At 30.3% G+C, this 18,855-nt stretch overlaps 1 protein-coding gene across 4 annotated transcripts in view; it reads left to right on the top strand.

Annotated features, from left to right (window-relative positions):
* Nucleotides 1-18,565, top strand: part of Rbcn-3A (rabconnectin-3 alpha) — a 266,480-nt gene extending 247,915 nt beyond the window's left edge. For all 4 annotated transcript variants that reach the window (XM_085810399.1, XM_085810400.1, XM_085810401.1 and 1 more), the window contains 7 exons: nt 4,485-4,545; nt 4,804-4,934; nt 6,777-6,854; nt 9,346-9,490; nt 11,104-11,193; nt 12,664-12,791; nt 16,947-18,565. In XM_085810399.1, coding sequence (XP_085666525.1) covers nt 4,485-4,545; nt 4,804-4,934; nt 6,777-6,854; nt 9,346-9,490; nt 11,104-11,193; nt 12,664-12,791; nt 16,947-17,144 — 831 coding nt within the window. In that variant the 3' untranslated portion in view covers nt 17,145-18,565. The remainder of the gene's footprint in view (nt 1-4,484; nt 4,546-4,803; nt 4,935-6,776; nt 6,855-9,345; nt 9,491-11,103; nt 11,194-12,663; nt 12,792-16,946) is intronic.
* Nucleotides 18,566-18,855: the final 290 nt, after the last annotated feature.

An 18,855-nucleotide genomic window follows, 5' to 3' on the forward strand; every position in this document is an offset into this window, starting at 1 on the left:
TTAGCAAAAGTAAACTGAAATCAGAAGCATATGCACTGGTCTACAATTATGTAAAAAAAAAAAAATTGAGTTAATTATAAATCATTATTAAAAAATGTCAAGTGTTTGTTTTTTCCTTTTTTTTTTTTTTTTTTTTTTTTTAAACTCCTTAGCAGTTATTTTGAAAGAATTTTAACCCAAAACCTTGGAATGACTAGTTTTACTAATGCCCAGTGTAGAAAAATTCATTAAAAAAATCATCAGTATCACTTATGATGGCCCTGAGTGCTTATAATATTTTAGTGTGACATCTAGTGAAATATGCCAGAATTTTTAAATAATCAGTACACTGCATATCATTAAAAATTTTCAAAGCTATGTCTCAAATCATCCTAGTAATTTTGGACATTAATAATCTATTGCTAATAAATCTAGCACTTCATGCCAGTTTATATAAAGGCTTCGCTGAGTGTAAATTACAACTACTACCATTTGAACTTTTAGCCAAATTTTGAGCTGTTTTTGAAATACAAGGTAAACTAAAATTAATCATTCAGAAAGAAAACATACCTGTGACTACTATAATGAATGTTTTTTCACAAATACAAATGTAACATCAGTGTAGAACTCTCCATATTTCTATAGACATGTATAGTCATTTGATATGAAGGCCTTTTGTGACACAGCAGACATCTTTACAATAGTTTAGCTTGGGAATTCTTGCCAAACTGGGGTATGGATTCACCTTATTCTAACTGTTAATTATTGGACCCAATAAGCAGTCAAATGACTTTTCATCATGTCTTAAATTTCTAAGTAAAGTAACTCAGAAGAAAATTTTAAATCAATATTTTATCTTATTGTCAGGCTAATGTTTACACAACCTGTGTACAGAAAATAAATCTGAAATGGAGTTTGGAATGGAATCTGTAAGCATATGAGGATACTTTAGGGGGGGGGGAAGACAAAACTTAAATGTTTAAGAGCCGAGACAACGGGGTAGATGTACTAAGGGGTGAAAAATTTTAGAAATACTGAGAAGGGAAAAAAAAAAAAAAAGAACCAGGTCTAACCTAGAATGATATTCATGTCAAGCTTGAAAGAAATGAGGTCATAAAACAACGTATGAGAAAATAACACAAAGTGATTTCACCAGCATCAGTATGCTGTATTTTGACAGAAACTTACCAGAAGGACATTTGTGTTCAGTTCATACCTCATTACTTGAAGTAAAGTTACTGATATGAAGATAAAATATTTTTATCTCAAATAACAACTGATAAGACTTGAATTAAAAATTTTGACTGGAATTGAAATTGCTGTCAATCCAGCGATTTTCCCCACTGACCCGAGATATTTCAGCATGCACAACCATTAGTGAAATAAATTATGATCCTTGCTTAGGATTACCAAGGAGTTATTATGAAAGGTAAAGTTCCATCTGGGAAAACTGTTCATCGTAGCATATTACTTTGCGTCGGTGCAAAACTGTGAACTAATTGCATAAAAATGACCTCACTTCCCTAGAAATGGGGAATTAATTTTGAAAGACACTCATAGAAAATTGAAACAAGTCTCCTATCCAAGCACGAATAGAAAGGTTTACCTCACCAAAAATAAAATTCTTGGATTTAAAATTCTTTCCCAACTTGAAGCAGCCCTGCATGGATTGCAGGGCAAAAGAGGTTTCTTCAGCAGTCACTCAAGGATTGAATAAAAGTAGTATCCTATAATGAATAGCAAATCTTCCAAGTGGATCACAGCTGTTGTGAATAATGAAATCACACAGAAGGAATGCGAACAGAAACAGCCTGAAATAAAATTATTTGGAGAGGAAAAAATTAGAGATAATTACTTTTTAGATCAACTTTGTATATTTTGTGCTATTCTAATGACCATTACCTGCTCAAAAAGTAACATGAACAGAATAATAATTGCCAGATATGGAATTATTTGCAATTTTGTTTTGTTACATTAATGGATAATTTGAAATCGATTAAATGAACATACATAATCTAAGAAATGAGTGATTAATAAAAAAACATGTCATTGCATGATTTCTATTTCAAATTCCATTTGTATTTCAAAAAATGAAACTACTGTTTTTGAAAACAAGTTGCCTTTCAGAGAGCAAAGGGCCACAAGTAGCTTGGAAGCCGCAGTTTGGTCATGCCTGGTAGATAATGTATTTCTAAAAATCTGTTTGTAAAGTGCAGCTTTATAAATTCTAGATTGTCATTTATTTATTTTTATTTTTATTTATTTTTTTTTTTTTAAGTGATCCATTTCTTAGTTTAAAAATAAGGAGAAGCATTGAATGACATTGCACTTTTTGATTACTGGAATTGTAGCATGTGAGAATTAGAACTAAGAATTACATCATATGTAAATGCACACTATAAGCAATGATACTTGTACTAATTAATAACACCAGTGAAAAGAATACTGGTGGCAGTTAGATTTGATTAGACTTCAGGCTTGTAGGTCTTTGCAACACCACTAGTTTATCTGTACTTTCTGGGGAGAGAAACATTTAAATACAGTAACATTTTGATAACCTGCACAACTGAGAGCCAAGGATTGTTCAAAATAGTGAATTTTGCAAATTATGTGTCATGCCTTTCTGATTTTTGTTTATATTTTTCTCTTTTTAAGCTGGATTGCTTGCATGTGAATAACTAAAGACACTCATTTTGAAGAGTTATTAAATAAAGATTGAGTGCCAAACTATTATATTTTTTAAACAGTTTGATACTCAGCCTTGATTAAATTTTATTCCTAACTATTGTATTTTTTAAATATAATTACGTCCAAAGAATATATAATTTCAGTACAAGGTGAAAGCAAAATAGAGGGATAAAATAGGGAAATTTGAGGAACCCTCTACCCCTCCCCCCAAAAAAAGGTATCTGGCTACAAAATTATTTTAAAAGTAATTTTTTGTTCTCTTCAACAAAAGAAAAAAATAATAGATAAACATAATCCTGTATAATTATGCAGAACTGGGTGAAATTTAATCAGACAAAGATTGCATGCTTCCCTTATAAATCATATTATTTTATTAATTAAACTCTATTTTATTCAATACTAGCAGAAGTACCCAATGCCAGTTAAGTTAGATTGAGACTAGTGCATCTAACAACAGAGAGAACAATACTGCTGTAATCCTTCTCTAATAACGGTACAAAAAATACAATTCATAATCATACATTTTTCAGTCTGATGCGATATGGAACCCACATAAATCTCAATAGAAAAATAAGCTAATTTTCTCTCATGTCAGCAACAATGGAACACAGTTTTTAATAATTTTTGTCTTTCTAATCAAATGTTCGTAAAAGCTCAAACTCCATCCAATATTTCACCTATATTCAATTTTAGTCAATTAAATGTGGATAAACATTTATCCCAATTGATCAGAAATCAATAATGCGAACAACTTTATTTATATAGATTATATAAAACTTACAAATTTTTGATTAATAAACTCTATGATTTGAAAGCGAGCAGTAGCAACACTTTTTGAAATAAAGCATTCTTATCTCCAAAGCGCGAGACTGTTACCATTTGGAAAAATAAGTGCGAAAATGAGTGCTTTGAGAGTTTTTAATTAATATTTTGGCTGATTAAAGTCGTATGAAGATGGGAATAATCGAAATGGCTTCCCACGAATTTTTGAATAGGGTATAATGTATTTAATGTTTGGTAATGCTATTTTTATTTCATCAAAAACTTCAAAATTTTTTATTAGCAAAAGGATTTGAAAGCGAGCGGTGGCAACAACTTACAAAATAAAGCAAATTTTCATTTCTACCTTGTGAGACTGTTGCCACTCGGAAAAATGAGTGCGAAAATGATCGTTTTTCCGAGTTTTTAATTAATATTTCTGATTTTAGCTACTTTTTTTAAAGAAAAAAGTGGACATCGACTTTTTTCAGGACCCAGAAAAGAATCGTAGAAAGTTTGGCAACGATAGCTAAAGTAGTGGCTGAGTTATTAGAGAACAAACTTTCTTCTTTATATATATAGATATTATTTACTGTTTCTGTATTTTCATCCCCCCTACACAGGACATTCTTGGATTATCCATGTGATTCTGTATTTTATTATGTAGCATTTTACAGAAATAATTCGGAGCTCATTGTAATTGAAAAGTTGCAGATACACAATTTCCATTTGTTGAACATACACACATTTTATACTATTTGGAGAAAATCATGCATTTACTATATACTATCTGTAATCTTTTTTTCTGTTTGAACCTCACATATTATCTAATACTGCAATCTTCCCAAACAATGATGCATAAAATAAAAAATTTAGTGTTTTTAAAAGTGTGAAATATATAATGATTATTATAACTATTAATATAATCTGTATATAAATATTTGATATATATTGAATTGCTGAAAAATAGCATCAAGAAAATGGTAAGAAATTTTGTTGTAAAATTGTAATAAATTTTTAATTTGTAATCTGGTCTAATATTCTGACAAATTTTTCAGCTGAAGAGACACAAAATTGATGGTGTCCGGAAACTTGCTGCACATCCTCGATTGAATGTGTGTAAGTAGATTTTTTATACTGAATTTCATTTTGAATACTTTTCTATATCTAATCAGTCAATCAAAGAGTAGTAATTTTATGCTATATTATGTAGCAAATTTTCTCTTTATAAGGTTAATATTTCATATATAAATTGCAGTCCTAGTTATTAGTTAGCAGTTCTCTATAAAATTCTATATAGAAATTAGTTTAATTAATAAATAAAAATTTCTTTGTAAATTAGTTTGTTTAATACTAATGATAATAACTTCACTATAGATCTCTCTGGTTCTCAAGATGGGTCAGTAAATCTTTGGGAATGGAATCATGAAACAGCTATCTCATGTCTTCGCCAACCAGGAACATTTGCAAAAGTTACTAGAATTTTGTTTAATTTACAAGGCAATAAGGTAAGTTTTTGAGTACTTTTGTTTGAGACAGAGAGGATTTTTCTGAACCTGAAAAATGTTTTAATAAAGATGATTCTTAGACACTAAATGTTATTTTGGAATCAGATATTATGCAAAGTTTCCCAATACAGTGTTTACATTTGTTTGAACTACAGTTACAGAGAAACTATTGAAAATGGCCTGAATGAGTATTATGTGTTTGAAGCAACATCGTCTACTTAGAGTGTATGGGAGTGCATGTTGGCATTTTATTGTTTTTAGTGTCATCACAATCCACTAGGAGCAGTGTGCCTTATATAGTAGAGCTATGCACATTTTGTTTCAAGCAGTGTGTGTGTGCATTTTAAAGTGAAATGAGAAAACTATGACTGTGTATAAAGTGCAAAGATGATGAGAAACAGAATTAAATACTTCTGCAATAGTCACAATGCAATGTTACTTAATAAGCTCAAGGGGGGGGAGTATGGTCTTAAGAAAGGATAATGCAGCAATAAGAGAATGACAATAGATGGAGTTGTGGTTTGATATTACAGACTGCCATCGTATACAGACATGAGATGACATGCATCTAAGGCTACTTGTGCTTCTTCTCTTGCTGAGATCATATTTGTTATTTATTGAACTTTTCTGTAGTTTTGCAGATGATACATTGCTTGCTGTTAATGGCAGCCATTTTGAACCTATATAACTTTTAGATATACATACCATAAAAGTTATTAACATTCCCGGGTATGAAGTCTGTAAACATTATTTCAAGACACCCTGTAATTGTTTAAGTTACATATTTAGTAATGTGTAATTTGCATAATAATTTTGAGAACACAATTCTAGTAACATTCCTGTGGGGGAAAAAAAAAAAAAAAAAAAAAAAAAAAAGAGGTGCAGTTCTTTTCTGAGTTATAATAATTTTTTTTAAGACAGTATAAGTTTGAAGTACTTTAGATGTAAAATACTTTTATGGGTATGGATTCTAGTGGTTTTATGTTTTTCGATACCAAGCTCAAACTAAATCTGTAATAAATTAAACTCCACTTTCTAACCATATAGTCAAAAAAAAAATTGTCTTATTTTAAAATTTATTGCAAATGCACAGTTTTGGAAATTTTTTAAGTTTCCAATTTGGCTTTTGTAATTTGTGTCTGTTCTGTGCATTTGTGCGGTTTCTTTTAAACATGAAATCTTATTAAGCAACAATATCTGCATCATGTGCTAACCATATTTTTCTTTTATCAAATTTTGTTACAGATCATGCATTAATCTGGACATGCAAATTAAACTTATTTATTAAAAATGTGACTGTAGCAATGAATTGCATCTTATAAGCTGCATCATATAGAACCTTGCATATAATTTCAACCTAAAGAGAAGTTTGGATTGACGAAAAAATAAGCAAGTTCAAGTTTTATTATATGAAATTAGAAGAAAGAGGACAAACCTTACAACTTTACATTTAAAGTTTTGGAATTAACTCACAGTTCACACTATTACTTATTTATAATAGTTTAGAAAAAGTAATTTTTAATGTAACATTAAGAAACTTAATTTGCGTATCTAGATTAGTGCTTATTGCATTATTTGTTATGTACTGTAACAAGTAATGCAGTTCTTTAGCTTCGTAATGTGGAGTAGCTTTTAACCATGTGAATCTTTTATTCAGAAGATCTTTGCTTAGAAATTATATATTTAAAATAAAATAGTTAAGAATGTTAGAAGTAATATTTAAAGTAAATATACATTCTTTAAAAGTTTATTTAAATCTGATGTACAAGGCTTTACATGTTTTGAATTTTGACAGATGTTTACATATATACATGTTTTTAAAGCATTTATCTTGCTTTTTAGTTTGGTATAACTGACGGTGATGGTATCATTAGTCTTTGGCAAGTAGGACTTGGATCCTCTGTCAACAAACCATTTTTTGTAAGTTTTTATTTTACTTCTATTTAATTTTTTTTCCCTCGTGTTGCAAAGAATTAAATTGTTCATGAACAGTGTTATTAAGCATTTGCTTTAGAAAATGGAGGGAATATCCATTTGGTTTAGAAAATGTTACTTTTATCTATAATCGCTTTACCTGCTTTTCAAATAATGCCTATGTAAAATATCAACATAATTCTGTAGGTGTATTAAGAATTGGCTGCACAAAGCAAAATTCAAAGTGATGAGTGTAAACATTTTTCTAGATTTCAGTAAAATTTGAATTGCCCTTAAAATGACTGTTGATTTTGTTCAAAGGACTTTTATGTAATGCTGTTTAATTCTGTAAGCAAAGACGGTCAAGCAATTAATGCTAGTGCATTATTTTTTTTGGGGGGGGGGCAGTTTGCTGCGAGTGTTTTGAAAGTTATTCTCATGCATTAAACTCATATGTTAAACTAAGAATTCATAATAATACAAAGCAGTGCTAATTTTAGGTTCGATTGATAATTTTTATTTATGTTATTGTTACAAGTCTCATATCAATGGATACTGGCCATTGATCATGTTACTATTTAATTTTGATTGAAAATGCACCAGCTGATAGAATTGATAATATTGCACTCCCCCCTTTTTTTTTTCTATATCACCAACTCTCAACAGGAGTTTTAGAAAAATAAGACACTATAGTCTGGAAGTGTCCATTTTTAGTAGGATTAAAACTTCAGCTCACTGCTGTGGCAATCGGTCTTATTAATCACCATACACATTGGAGTGCAACTTACTTCTGTTTATGGGTTCCTTTAACAGTTTTGTCAGGAATGACTTTAATCCTTATTATCTTTGACTCAAATAAAATTATGCATTTTTATCTTATGGAAACATTTTTCATTGCAAAATGAAAGAAATACATTTTGTAAGCGTTGTAGCAACTTTCATTGGGGTTTTGAGTTCTTCCATGAATGCAATTTGACAGTAGTTTTTTGTCAGAGACACTTCTAAACACACAGCTAATAAAACAGGTTGTGGCAAAGAATGTTTATGAACATACTTTTTACCAGCTAATGTGGCTTTATTGTTGCCACACCAGACATCTATTCCTTCTAAACTGGTAGGCTTACAAGTGCTTATTTACATTTTGTAATGAAAGATTTTGGTCTTTTAAAATTTCAAAACATGCATAAATTATATATTTTTGGAATTATCTCAGTCTTTTTTCAGCCCAAAATCGAAAATTTTTGTGATTAATGAAAGCATTATTTTTTTTAACATATCATGTTTTAATTTAAGTTTGCCCTTGTGATAAGCAGTCATCTGTTTCTTAATGATTTTTTAAATGATCTAATTTATTAGCTATTTCATTGTGTGTTCCCAGTTTTTTGCAATTTGGATTACTGCTAATTTTAACTGAACTGGATGTACAAGTATTAGGTGATGATAAAGTGCACTAGGCCTATCTGCCTAAGCGGAGGGATGCCTTCGTGGAAGACTTTCTAGGGGAAACTGCATCATTTTCTCATTACATGTAGAAAAGATGAAAACAATTCCCATGCATTTGTTAAGATTTAAACTTTGGTCAAACTGTCGATGTTCAGTGGTCTCAGCTACTGGTCAAACTAAAGTAGGAGGTAGTTCCCGCGCTATGTTTAGAGAAAAGTTAGGGAGAAGTGGATATTTGACATACTCTATGGTGATATCTCAATATGTATTCATGATTTGGATTTACTTTTGATATATATATATATAACTATTCTTAAGTTTTACCTAAAGTAAATTGCTATCTCATTGACCTTGCTAACTAGAAATCACCATGTATTGTAGTCAACTCCTGATTAGCCAAGTTTCATATTAAATCAGCCCCTGTAATGGAAAAAAAATACTAACAGTTAGCATAAAAAAACTGTCTACAAATATAAAAGGTACAGAAACTGTGCAGAATAACAGTAGTAATTAGCAAAGTATTAGTATTCAGAAGTTGTTTATATCTACAACAGTATGTAATTGGAAATAAATAAACATTTAAAAAAATGTAATAAGTGTACAACCACTAATCTTCTGTTTTATACTGATGTGTTAAAGTAATATGAATAAAAACATTATTATCTTTGATTTGTTTTGATTGCTGATTTAATTTACATAACCAAACGGATTTATTCTGCAGATTAAACTATTTGAAAATGTATGTAAAATGTTGATATTTTTCTGTTAATTATAATATTCCTCTCTGTCTTTTTTTTTTTTTTAACTGCCCTCGGATTAGCCATCATTTTGAGCTAATGGTTAATGCTAATCCCCTGCAACCCAGGAGTTGACAGTATATTAAAATGCATGTTACTGTTAAGAAACATATATACAAATATGGTTCTTTATAAAAATATGGTTACGTGTAATAAAATATTTTATATATTAATTGAAAATTTTTTCTGAGAAGTAATTTATTATATTATAAAAAGGTAGATGTTTGATATTTATTTGAAGTGTTTTCCCCTCTTAGTCTACTCAGTGCCATACAAAGCAAGCCAATGACTTTGCCTTTTTAAGCTCTTCTAGTTTAATCGCAACAGCTGGTCACTCAAACGACAACCGGAACGTGTGTTTGTGGGACACTCTTCTGCCGCAAGGGAAGTCACTTATTACAAGTAATTAAAATTATATATTAATTTATCTCTTTATTTTAATAACCTACATTTGATAGTATTTGCGTTTTGTACATTGATATCTCAGCAATCAAAATTCAGCAAGCTGAAATTGTAATAAGAAAAGGAAACTTTAACTTACTGAAATTAACATTTCTTTCTAATGATATGCTTTATTTTACTGAAGGTTTGTTGTATATGCTAACACAGTGGTTCTCAACCTTTTTTGGCCTCATGCATCCCTTTCACCATTCCCCCTTCCTTTTCAAAACTCAAAAAATATACATTTATATAAATGTAGATTATTTTTAATATGTTTTATAAATTAAACAAGGAAAGAAAATAATGATAAATTCCAAAAGAAATGTATGAGGAGATAAGTGAGCCAGGGTATAAAAGATCTTAAAAGAAAGGCAGTGTGTAGGCTTTTTTCTTTAAATTTTGATGTAAGAGTTGAGAAAATTTCAAATTAATACATATATTATTAAAGTCACGCAGTATACTACGAAATTAATTAGTCAATAGAACTTTAGGGAATAGCCCACCTTTAATTTTAATTTCTTGATTTTATATACAGTACCAAATCTTTAATCTGGACGTCCATAAATAATTGAACTATAATCAAATAGATATTTGTTCTGTATCCTTTTACCTTTCATTTAAAAAAAAAATTACAGTTATTACATTATGCCAAATTATTTACTATGATGAACATTTCTACTTGGCTAAATTTCCAAAACAGAAGCATAAAAAGTACAATTTTTATCCAAGTAAAAAGACATAGGTTTATACACGCACATATATAGGAAATGGTATATTGCATAAATGTAACTTGGAGAGGTTTTATTGCATAGATGGAAGGATGACACTTGCAGACAGATGTAGCTGTAGGTACCACATAATTGTATTACCAAATAACGCAATTCTTTAGACGCATAATCTGATTCACATCGTTATGGCTGTAATACGTACTCCACAGTTTTTGAAAGCTTAACCTATCTTCAGACTTATAGACTATACACAGTAACGAGCAGTGATGGATGTTGTCCAAAGCGAAAAAAGTGGAAAGTGCGTAATTATCTGGTATGGAAGCTTAACCTTTGGTTTGCAATAGAAACCCTATTCAGGGATCAAGTAAAAGTTATCTGTATTGCTATTATTGTGTAAAACTTATGATGAGGATTAATTTTGAAACTACACTGTTTAGATTGATGTAGAATAAATAGTTATAGTTTTAGGACAGAATGGAAAAATGTCCAAATTAAAATGAAGAATATAAGGGGACTATTGCCAGTTAAAATTAGAATATTTTAATTGGCATAGTTTTATCTTGTATATTTAGAAGCTAATTCTTAAATGCAGACAGAATGGGTATTGTGCAAGCAGCTAAAATTTCTAGCAAGACAATTATTGAAGTCAGTACACTTTTTGTAGTGTTTACTTTGATACTTATTTACTTTTCTATGGCTAAAAAGTTAGTTTAAAAATATTGGTATCAACTGTAAAGAGAAATGAATGCATTTACGAAAATATTTGAAATTATATATGTTTATAAAAGAATTATAAGTGCTTTTAATATTTTTATTTAAATTTTTCATATTTTGTTTTCTTTTAAGGTTTTCAGTGTCATGAAAATGGATGTTCGGCTATTTTATTTGCATCTCAAAATCACATTCTAATTTCTGCTGGCAAAAAGGGAGATATATGTATCCTTTACTACTTCCTAATCCTTTTTTATGGCTTTTAAAATGTATATGTATCAAATGTAAATTCACCATCAATTATGACGTAATTATAATAATTTTTAGGTTAGGCTCGTATGGCATTACTGAAGTATGCTACGAAATACATTAAAATGTAGACCTTATACCGCAAAATGATTACTTGTTTAAGCTATATTTACTTTATAAATTTATGACATATCAAGATAGTTATGATTTTATACTTAAATATGTATACAAGTCAGTTTCCCTTAGAAAGTCCTCCACAAAGGCATCCCTCCCCTTAGGCAGACAGGTCCTTGTCAACAGCTATTGCTTCCTCCAAACTATCCCTTGATGAAATTTATTTAAAAGCAATACCTGTTGACAGGGGCTTTTCACCCAACATTATTAATCAAGCAGTTAAAAATTCTCATCTCAACACACTAAAAGGCACACTCTTGTTTTAGGAGATTATAAAAATTCTGTTGTCATTCTCTTCTTTCCATCAATTAGCTATAAAGTTGCACACATTTTGCACAAATTTAACTTTCGGGTCGTTTATTCTCCCATCAATAAAATTCCAAGTTCCATACTCAAGGACTCCATTCTGGATATGAATACCTGGGGTATTTATAGGATTCCTTGCCAGTGTGGTTTAATTTACATTGGTCAAACTAAGAGAGCCTTAAAATTTCGCGTCAAGGAACATGAGGCATATGTTAAGAAAAAGGAAACACAGAAGTCTTCTGTTGTCCAACATTGTTGATCCGAAAATCACACTTTCAATTTTTCTGCTGCTAAAATTATTCAAAAAACATCTTCCATTGGAGAACTGGATTTTCTAGAGGCATTTCACATTAAAAAAAAAAAATCTTTGTTCTAGTTAATGATCCTAATTCCAATCCCTCTTTGCCTTCGTCCTTTAAAGAAATTGTTTTAGTTCTGGTTTCATCAACAGATGGCGCCACTAGTTTATTTTCTGTCCAGGCTTTCTTATCTTATCTGCTCATTGTATCCTATCTTGTTCATTTGCGCTTTTGCAGCTGATAATGGTGGTTCGGTAAAACCATCAAAACTAGTCCTGTGAAAATTTGAAAATATAACGCTGATTTTTGTTGTTTCACTTCTGAATTAATACTAAAACTTATTTTGTTCATTATCTGCAAGTGATTGAATTAAAATAAAAGCACTTTCAAATCATTTAATATAATAACTTGTTTCTCCTAAAATTTCAGAGACCCTACATTATGTGAATTTTTTGCCCTAAATTAGACTCAGTTGTACTGAACTTGCACTTCAGATTTTTGCCTGATGCTAAAGAAAACTATATAAACAAATTTAAATATCGGGTGCTCTTGATATTTTTCTTCTGAAATGTCATAATTTAGACATTGCCTAGTTTTTACAAAAGTTTATGAATTCTATTTATATATCTTAACTATTTTTTGTTTGCATTCCTTAATTAAAAATCAGGTATATTTGATGTAAGGCAAAGACAACTGAGGCACAAGTTCCAAGCTCATGAGTCTCCTATCAAATGCCTGGCTTTAGATCCTGGAGAAGAATTTTTTGCAACAGGTTCAGCGGATGGTGATATAAAGGTACTTTTTAAAAGTGCAACTTTATTCATTAATTATTTTCATATCATATATGACTTGAAAAAGTTCAAAATGGGTGTATTCAGTTCTGGGAATGTACTAGGAACCAGAGTGATTTTGAGCTTTGTTTGTGTACCTAGGTTTCTGGTATTGAATGTTCCCACACAATGACAATAATGCAGAACAGAAATTTTAAAGAAAGAAAACATCTTTTGGATGCCGTTATCTAATGCTAAATTAAATTTTTACAATTTGTTTAGTGAGTGCAATCACTCACTAATAAATAAATATCAATTTATTAACAAATAAAATTGTACAGAATAATTTTACCCTGACTTAGCAAGACCTCGAAGATACGCAGTTACTTACTTTATTTTTCATATTAAGTCTTTTAATGGATTTGCGTTTGAAATTGTCAGTAATTCAGATAATGCTCCTGATTACACTGCCCATTTATTAGATTTAATTTTAAAGAAATAAAATCAAAGGATATAATTTATACTAAATGCTCTAAATTTTTAAACCCATCGGCATTTAAATAATTTTGTTTATATGCACATTTATTTTACTACTATTTTGCATTGATATGTATAAAACCTATATTTTTATATCATGTTTTTCTTTCAGCCAAGTGTTTCCTTTGCCCTTGGTTCTATTTAAGAATCTTAAGTTTGACCTGGGCTTGCAGCTTTCATTCATCCTGCTTATTGTTGATTTTGGAATATTTTACTTTATACATATTTTTTAATATTTATAGCATTATCTACAGGGTGATTCAGTTAACATGCACAAACTTGTAGGATGGGTAGATTGTACAAATTTTTAAATATTTAGAAGACAGCTTTTACAAATTTCGATTATTTAGAAGACAGCTTTTATTGGGTATGAGCTTAAGTATTCACGTTAAATTATGTTCTTTTCAGTTGTTAAATGGTCCATTTTCAAATTTTGCTTACATATGCAGCCCCAGAAAATAAAGAAAATTCATGAAGAATTAATATTTAAAGTTTAATTTGAGCAATGCATTGCATCAAGATGACTATAAATATATTTTTACAACTTTTTAAAATATCAAAAAATCAATTGAAATTTTTCAGATATAAATCTTAAAAAATGCTATCATTGGTAAAATTGTCTGCCCCTTTCAAGTTTTACATTATTCAACCTCATTGTTTGGTAAGCTAACTTTTTTTAAATAAAGAAGTTTAATTATTTTTAACATAAACTATTAGGGTGTTATATTTATGATAAAAATTAATTACAGAAGTTTTTTTCTTTAGCAAATCAATAAAAATAATTTGTCTTTCATTTCATGTCAAGTTTATTCCCAACATTACCTTGAGATTATTTTATCCACAGTTAGTTTTTAAATCTGCTTAAAAGGCGCACTACATATTCAATGACACAGATAAACTAGTCAAGCTAAGCTTCACTACTTTGAATACATACTACTGCCTTTAGGCAGATTTACAAATTAATAAAATAATCTCAAGGTAACAAACGGACTTGACAGGAAGTGGAAGATAAATTGTTATTTATTGATTTGCTAAATTTATATCTAAAAATGTCAGTTGATTTTTTTAATATATTTTAAATTGTAGGTAGTCATCTTTATGCAGTCCATTGCTCAAATTAACATTTAAATATGATTTTGAATTTTCTTTGTTTTCTTCTGGTGCAGCATATGTCAGCAAAATTTGAAAATGGGCCACATACACAACTGCAAAAGTATATTTTACTAATATGTAAATTTCATCAGGTATGGAGCTAAAATGTCCATGTTATATTATGTTCCTGTGTGTTGTTGCATAAGTATGGGATGGTAATAGATTGGATGCACACAGAATCAATTACAGCTTGATAAAATTTATTTCATCAAAAGAAACACTTTACAGTTTTGAAACTTTCCACAAAAATACTCATATAACCCTTCTCCGTATCACAGAACACAATGAGTAGTTACATTTGAAACTACTAAGAACATTAAGCACGGTTCAGTACAAAGCCCATATCTCATACTGAACTATCAACTACTGAGAGCAGTTGCTCTTATATAGTTTTCAAGTTTTGAGAAATCTCTATAGTAAATTCCATTTCTTGAAATTATTGGATGTAATATGAGGACCAGTTACTTAAGGATCAATTACAGCAAAATATAGCCAAACAATTGCTAAATTTGGTGATTTTGATCTCTTGCCAAATTTGGTGACAAAAATTAGTCGCCAAAAACATCGTCAACTGAACAAAATAGCTATTTACTTGATGTTGAATAGACTTGCCTGTATTATTACCTTTCTGGCAAAGCTTCACTTATTTATATTTTCATATTACATTATTAAAATATACCTAAAGTTTCATGTATAATATCACTAAAATTATTTTATATGTTCAAAATTCTCCCTTTGCATAGTCCCCTTCCCAACAACTGCCCATCCTGGGCAGTATAATCCCTGGACAGGAAGCCATACTTACAACTAAGGAAAATCAGTGCAATACTAAAACAATAACTTCAATAAATAATAAATCAAACACCAAGTCAATAAATAAATTCATATACAAGACCATGATCTTAGTACTCTATTTACATTTTATACACCATGGAGACTATGTATGTACCATGGCCATAGTAAAGGGCTAGCCTGTTATAATGAATGACTTTAGGCTTAGAATCTGATAATTTACAGACCAAACCATGACGTCATTCAGCCTCTTGCAAGACTGGTGCCAATTTTGCAAGTCAGCCCTTCTACTCCACTAGAAGTGGTTTCGAACTCTATGCATAGTCTTCATTATTCCAAAGTGGCTTCCAGTTGGACTACTATGTAGTTCTTTAATGACATTCAGGATCTTGGAAGTACTAGCTGCCATTAGAATGGCTTTCCATCAACTGATTTGAACTTCTGGAACAAGATGTTAATATGGAACAAGTTCTGAATATGGAACAAGTTTCAGAAGACCCCAGGCAGAGTCTTCTAGTCAGGGTGTCGGTGTTTCCGTATGATGATCCCTTCCGATGATGGATAGTGATGTCATATTCTTGGACTCTCTATACCCATCTGGGTATTTGGCTTTTCGCATGCTTGAAATTTAATAGCCAGGTCAAAGATGCATGATCTGTGTGGAGTGGGAATTTTCTGTCATAGAGTTGATGATGGAAAATGTTGTACAGCTTTAGGGCGAGTAACTTTTTTTCTGGTGGCATAATTCCTTGTTTACCTAGACACTTGCTCTAGTATGCAACACATTCTTGTGTAGTTCTTGGGACAAAGTAGCACCAGTACTGTCATTATTCGCATCTGTGTCAAGAATAAATGGTTTCTCCAGTTGAGGATAGATCAGGATTGTTGCAGATGTTAAAGCTTACTTCAGTTTGTCAAATGCGTTTTTGTCCATAATAACTTCAGTTTGCTCTCTGTCAGCTTAAAGGGGGGAGGGTAGTGCAGTGAAAGAAAAGTCCTTCACAAAGTAGTTACGAAGCCCCGCGAAACTTCTCAGCTGTTGCATATTTTCAGGGTGTCTCCAATCTGTAACTGCTGATACTTTTCCTGGATCCGTACACACACCTTCTCCATAGAAGACATGTCGAAGGTAAGTCACTTCCTGTTTGAACAATTTACATTTGGCAGGACTTAATTTTAGATTGGCTTTTATCAATTTCTGAAGCACCTTCCTAATATTTTCTAAATATTCTTTAAAACTCTTCCTGATGATAATGATGTCATCCGAGTATGTCAGGTAGCCTTCATAGAAAAGACCTCACCACGTGTTCTCCATGAGGTTTTCGAATAGTGCATTAAATAATCCAAACGACAAACATAATCAAAGGCCGGTTACAGTTACATATGGGCTCAATTACAATACCCATTACAGTCATACAGGGAGAGAACCAAAACGTCGCCAAGTTTGATGACAAAAATTAGTCATCAAAACTATAGCCAATTAAGCAAGATAGCCATTTACTCAATGTTAAATAGACCTTCCTCTGTATTCTTTTTTTTGGCAACCCCCTTCCCCTCAAAAAAAGGGGGGGGGAGGAAGAACTACAATTTCACATAAAATTTACATATGTACAAAATTCATAACAGAATTATGCAATTACTAATCATGTATTTATAACAATTAAAAATTAAGTTTTACTAATATGTAATTTTTTATTAGGTATGGGGCTTAAGCGTCCATGTTAAATTATGTTCCTTTGCTGGTGAGCACACCAAAAGCTCCTTATTCCGAAGCATCAGCAATGGAGTCTCTCAGTTAGAAATTGATGAAGCTGGTCGTTTATTTTCCTGTGGTGCAGATGGTTCACTGAAGATGAGGACCCTCCCAGATCATGATGTAGTCAGTTCTATGTTATAAACTATTCGGATTGTCCTGTATGAAATGCAACGAAATTTTATTAAAATGAGAATAACCTGTGATTTAATCAATCTCTCTATCTCTGACTGAAGTCAGCTGTGTCAGGTACAAGTAGCTGCTTTTCGTGGGCTGTGTGAATTTCCATCAGTATATAAATCTTTGATTGATGCTGGATTCTCTTTAAAAATTTAGAGCTGTTCAAAATTAGTCTTAATTAATTATCCATAATGGACTTGTATACAAGAACTGTTAAGAGTTTATATTTCTAAAATTTAAGAAAGTGCAATTTGTGTATGAACTATATTTGGTTTTTGTTTGTTGTATATTTTATATGTTTTTAACCATTTTATTATGAAATACTGATCTTGTAAAAGTACATTATCTATATAATCAGTTGTGATAATTTATTCAGAAATTAGATAGATGTATCTGAGTTGTTATAAATATCCATTGTTATGTAGAAAATAAAACTGGCTTCATCCTTGAATTAAATTTGTAAATTACCCATTTAAGTATTTTATGAAGATATTATTGCCACATAATTTCCAGCAAGAACAAAACTGTTTTCCATTATAAATGTTTATCTTGTTATGCATTTTCTTTTGCAAAAAGTTTGTAACAATTTTACAATGTCATAAGTTTTTAATATATTTTATTAATACTTCTCTGTTCTGTTCTTGTTTTCAATATTATTCTCAGTTTGATCCAACAATTCACATACATTCCATTTTTAATAACAATCATTTCCTATTTTTTTTTTTTTTTTTCTCTTTTCCGTATGTAATCCAGCATGTTTTCATAAGTTGTACAGAAACGCTCATAAATGTTTACCAGTAATCTTTGAATTCACTTTCATCTATGCAATGTTGTTGGTATTCTGTTTATCTATGCATAAAAAGACAAGCTTTGTCCTACACCTTGTTTTGCTCAATTGGTACATAATACAATTTTCTATCGGTGTTTTTCCTCAACCAACTCTCGGAACTTTTTGAACTGCTTTGCTCCTTCTCATGATGTTTTTGTGATTGTCTGTCTTTCCAGAAGTTATCGGTGTTTCTATCACATTCAAGATGCCAGTTTGTGTCTAAATCAGAAATAAACAGTATTTTCTCATCATCATAGAAATCATTTATTTAGGTTTCATATGTATATTTATTCAAGCTTGTTTGTATTTTGGAGAATAGTGATATTACTTAATATATTTTAAGTTTGTAAAGAAGTTGTAAATTATGTATAACACTGTATTTGTTTATCATGATGTAGGTGATGTACTATTGTATAGTGTCAAAAATGTGTAAAAAAAGCCAGAATAATTTATGGAAGATCTTCAAATGTTGACAAAAGCTAAAAATTACTGTATACAGCTGCCTTAGGGCTTGGAGGAAAAATAAAAGATATACATTGTATTGATTGCATGAAAATTAATTGCATTTATTTACAATTCATTTCACATAGTGGAGTTTTTGAATAGTGTAAGGAAAATTTTGATGGTCTGATAAATTGAATATTGTAAGGAAAATAATGGTGGTCTGATAAATAATGATAAATTAAAACATCTTTCATTAAAATACTACAAGAATCTACAAAATATTGCTTTTATCCTTAAATATACTTAACTATTTGAAAATACAATACACCAATGTAAAATTTAAAAGTAGCTTCTTAAAAATTTTTGATTATCATAGATTTTGAATAAAACTTTATAGATTTC

Source organism: Stegodyphus dumicola, chromosome 2, assembly GCF_044657685.1.
Source record: "Stegodyphus dumicola isolate Sdum_Otavi_A_Nest chromosome 2, ASM4465768v1".
Classification (NCBI taxonomy): domain Eukaryota; kingdom Metazoa; phylum Arthropoda; class Arachnida; order Araneae; family Eresidae; genus Stegodyphus; species Stegodyphus dumicola.